Genomic DNA, 3,905 nt, shown 5'->3' with positions numbered 1-3,905 from the left:
CTGGATCTCAAGTGTCTATAGGAAAGATTTAGCAGATCAAATCTACATCTTGATTCAGCAAATACTGTTTACATAAAATATTTCTCCTACTTTTTCAGCTCTTATTCTTCCCTTAAGTTTAGGTTCTGAAATAAAATTTAGATTGACTTTTCATATATCGACCAGGGCATATGCAGAGGAATGTCCTGCCTAGAAAAGGAAACAGATCCATGAGTGTAAAACCACAACTCAGAGAAGGAAGCTGAAGATGTTACAACAGAAAAGAGGCTATTTTCCCGCCGACTTCCGCCAAGAAATCTACTGGCGCAGAGCCTGTGGAGGATGGCGGCGCAGGCGGGCGTTACGGGCCGAATTCCATTGGCTTTCGGGGCGGAAGCTTCTGGGCGGCTTGACTGCGCATGCGCCCCTCACACGTGCGTTTAAGACGCCGCCTCCACAGCTTAGGCCGGCTGGAACTATGCTGCGCATATCTGTCCTCAGGCTGCTGGGATACTCGGGTACCCGCAGGGTCTCTCTCCTGGAGAGTTCTGGCCCACGCCACTATGGTTCAGGCTCTCAGTGTACCCGCGATGATCCTCAGGACACGCGCGCCTACTTCACCACACCCATTTTCTACGTGAACGCGGCGCCGCACATCGGACACCTGTATTCCGCGCTCTTGGCGGATGCCCTCTGCCGCCACCGTCGCCTCCGCGTTCCCGGAACTGCCGCAACCCGATTCTCTACCGGCACGGACGAGCACGGCCTGAAAATTCAACAGGCGGCGGCCACTGCCGGCGTGGCCCCCATTGAGCTGTGCGATCGAGTCTCTGCCCAGTTTCAGCAACTTTTCCAGAAGGCTGGCATCTCCTCCACCGACTTTATCCGCACCACGGAGGCCCGGCACCGGGTAGCTGTGCAGCACTTCTGGGGTGTGCTGAAGTCCCGGGGTCTGCTCTACAAAGGGCTCTATGAAGGTTGGTATTGCGCCTCTGACGAGTGCTTCCTTCCTGAGGCCAAGGTCACCTGGCAGCCGGGCCCGTCGGGAAATTCGTGCCCTGTATCTCTCGAGAGCGGGCATCCTGTCTCCTGGACCAAGGAAGAAAACTATATTTTCAGGCTTTCTCAGTTCCAGGAGCCACTACAGCGTTGGCTGCGAAGCAACCCTCAGGCCGTCACTCCAGAGCCATTCTATCACGGAGTCCTTCAATGGTTGGAGGAGGAGCTACCGGATCTATCTGTTTCTCGAAGGAGTAGCCACCTGCACTGGGGCATTCCAGTTCCTGGGGACGATTCACAGACCATCTATGTATGGCTGGATGCCCTGGTCAACTACCTCACCATAATTGGCTACCCCAATGCTGAGTTCAAATCTTGGTGGCCAGCCACATCTCATATCATAGGTAAGGATATACTCAAATTTCATGCCATCTATTGGCCTGCCCTCCTCTTAGGGGCTGGATTGAGTCCACCACATCGCATCTATGTCCACTCCCACTGGACGGTGTGTGGCCAAAAGATGTCCAAGAGCTTGGGCAACGTGGTGGATCCCGGGACTTGCCTTGATCGATATACTGTGGACGGCTTCCGTTATTTTCTTCTTCGGCAGGGTGTTCCTAGCTGGGACTGTGACTACTACGATGAGAAGGTGGTTAAGTTGCTGGACTCTGAGCTGGCAGATGCCTTGGGAGGTCTTTTGAACCGATGCACTGCTAAAAGAATAAACCCTTCTGGAACCTATCCGGCCTTTTGCACTACCTGCTTCCCTAGTAAGCCAGGGTTGGTGGGACCATCAGTTCGTGCTCAGGCAGAGGATTATGCTCTCGTGAGTGCAATGGCTAGTTTGCCCAAGCAGGTAGCAGAGTGTTATGATAACTTTCAGATCTATAAGGCTCTGGAGGCAGTGTCCAGCTGTGTTCGGCAAACTAATGGTTTTGTCCAAAGGCATGCACCATGGAAATTGAACTGGGAGAGCCCAGCAGATGCTCCCTGGCTGGGTACTGTGCTTCATGTGGCTTTGGAATGTTTGCGTGTCTTTGCAACTTTGCTTCAGCCTGTTACCCCAAACCTAGCTGACAAGTTGCTGTCCAGGCTGGGGGTCTCTGCTACAGAGAGGGGACTTGGAGATCTCTTTTTCTTGCCTCGATTCTATGGACATCCATGTCCTTTTGAAGGAAGGAGGTTGGGACCTGAAACTGGGCTTTTGTTTCCAAGACTTGACCAGTCCAGGGCTTGGCTGGTGAAAGCTCACAGGACCTAAAAGCTCATTTCTTACTGGCTTGGGGTAAAAGCAATGTGTTATTTTCATTTTCAGTAAGGTTATACTAGTGTTTTCTGAGCACATACTCTATGTGCCCGTGAACAAAGGTTTGTAGCCTTTCAGGTGACGACTACTTCCATCTCTCCATGCCCATCAACCACTGTCTTTTGTGCACCAATGTTCTAAGATGTCTCTAGGGGAAAAATGGGTAAGAGAAAATTGCTGATATTTTCCCCCCATTATACCTCCTCTTAAACCACAGTTATGTTATTTGTTTGCCCAAACTACCTCTCATTATTTCTGCTTCTCAGGCCAATAAGTACAGTGACTCCTTTTATTGAGAGGGGGGTTGGAGCCTCCCAGCCTCAGCTTTTATAGGCTAGCCCTACTTTGTTAACATATTGGGTGTCTGCAGATTCTTTTAAAAACCATATAATTTTTGCCCATATTCATTCCCATTATTTAAACTCCATGCCTCTAGGACTCCCTACTTTGTCAGTCCAAACAGTTGTGTTTTGTAACATTACACTTCAACCAGTAGATGGCTCTAGTCTCACATTTAATTACTTAAAATTGAAGTTTCAGAATTAAGTTTTCTGCTAATTTCACTGGGCTTTAAATTTTTATGCTTTTCTTGATGATGAGATATCATAAGGGATTTTTTTTTTTGTGTGTGTGTGTGTGTATATTTGTGTGATATTGGGGAGTAAACCCGGTGCCTTGTCCATGCTAGCCACTCTACCACTGAGCTATATCCCTAAATCTTGACTCTCAATTATTTGCCACCACTGCTATTTTGATAAGTTCTTTTTTTTGGTGGTGTTGGAGATTCAAGCCAGGGCTGTGCGTATGCTAGGCAAGTGCTCTACCACTGAGCTACATCCCCAGCCCTCAAGTTTTTTTTTTTTTTTTTAAAGACTACTGAGAAATGACATTTACCTTTTTTTTGGTACCAGGGATTGAACCCAGAGGTGCTTAACCACTGAACCACATCCGCAACCCTTTTTACTTTGAGACAGAGTCTTGCTAAGTTACTGATCCTGGCTTGAACTTGTGATCCTCCTGCCTGTCACTGGGATTACAGATGTGTGCACCACACCTGGCTGACATTTATTCTTATTGATAGGCTAATAAATAAATGTATAAAGTTGTTTATATGATAAACTATAAAACTTGCAGAATTTGGTATGTTAATTTTAAACTTTACAGGTTTCAGATATAGCTAACAATTTGTAAATACTTTAAAGTAATGTTTTCTGTTTCTTATAGGCTTAATTTTGTTATCCACATATACTAATTTACTTTGATTTCTTATTGGTCAATCAAAATAATACAATGTAGAAATTGTATAGAAATTATAAATATTAATACGCTTACTTTCAAGTAGATTTTGCTGTTAAATTCTTTTGATGTTTTAACTTATTAAAGTTTAAAAGTTTATAAGTACCTTATTCAGATCTGTTCTGTTGCATTTGTTGAAGGTGATGGTGCAGGGAGGAAATGATCAATGCTCCAGGTATCTCAAACTGGATTTAGGGAAACTCCAAGGCTCCATAAGAGAATATCACAGAGAAGATGTTAAGGTATCAATTTATACAGTGACTACAATATAGTAAGCCAGTATTATAGCTCAGGTGATTGGGCAACTAGGCCAAAATTTAACATG

At 45.8% G+C, this 3,905-nt stretch overlaps 1 protein-coding gene across 1 annotated transcript; it reads left to right on the top strand.

Moving 5' to 3' along the window:
* The first annotated feature begins 438 nt into the window (after window positions 1-438).
* Mars2 (methionyl-tRNA synthetase 2, mitochondrial) lies at window positions 439-3,522 on the top strand. The gene has a single exon (XM_076866011.2). It carries the CDS (start codon window positions 458-460, stop codon window positions 2,237-2,239), a length of 1,782 nt encoding a protein of 593 aa, XP_076722126.2. The 5' UTR covers window positions 439-457; the 3' UTR covers window positions 2,240-3,522.
* Window positions 3,523-3,905: the final 383 nt, after the last annotated feature.

The sequence above is a fragment of the Callospermophilus lateralis genome, chromosome 9 (assembly GCF_048772815.1).
Source record: "Callospermophilus lateralis isolate mCalLat2 chromosome 9, mCalLat2.hap1, whole genome shotgun sequence".
Classification (NCBI taxonomy): Eukaryota; Metazoa; Chordata; class Mammalia; order Rodentia; family Sciuridae; genus Callospermophilus; species Callospermophilus lateralis.
Note: the sequence above shows the minus strand (reverse complement) of the source record. Positions and strands in the feature narration are given on the sequence as shown.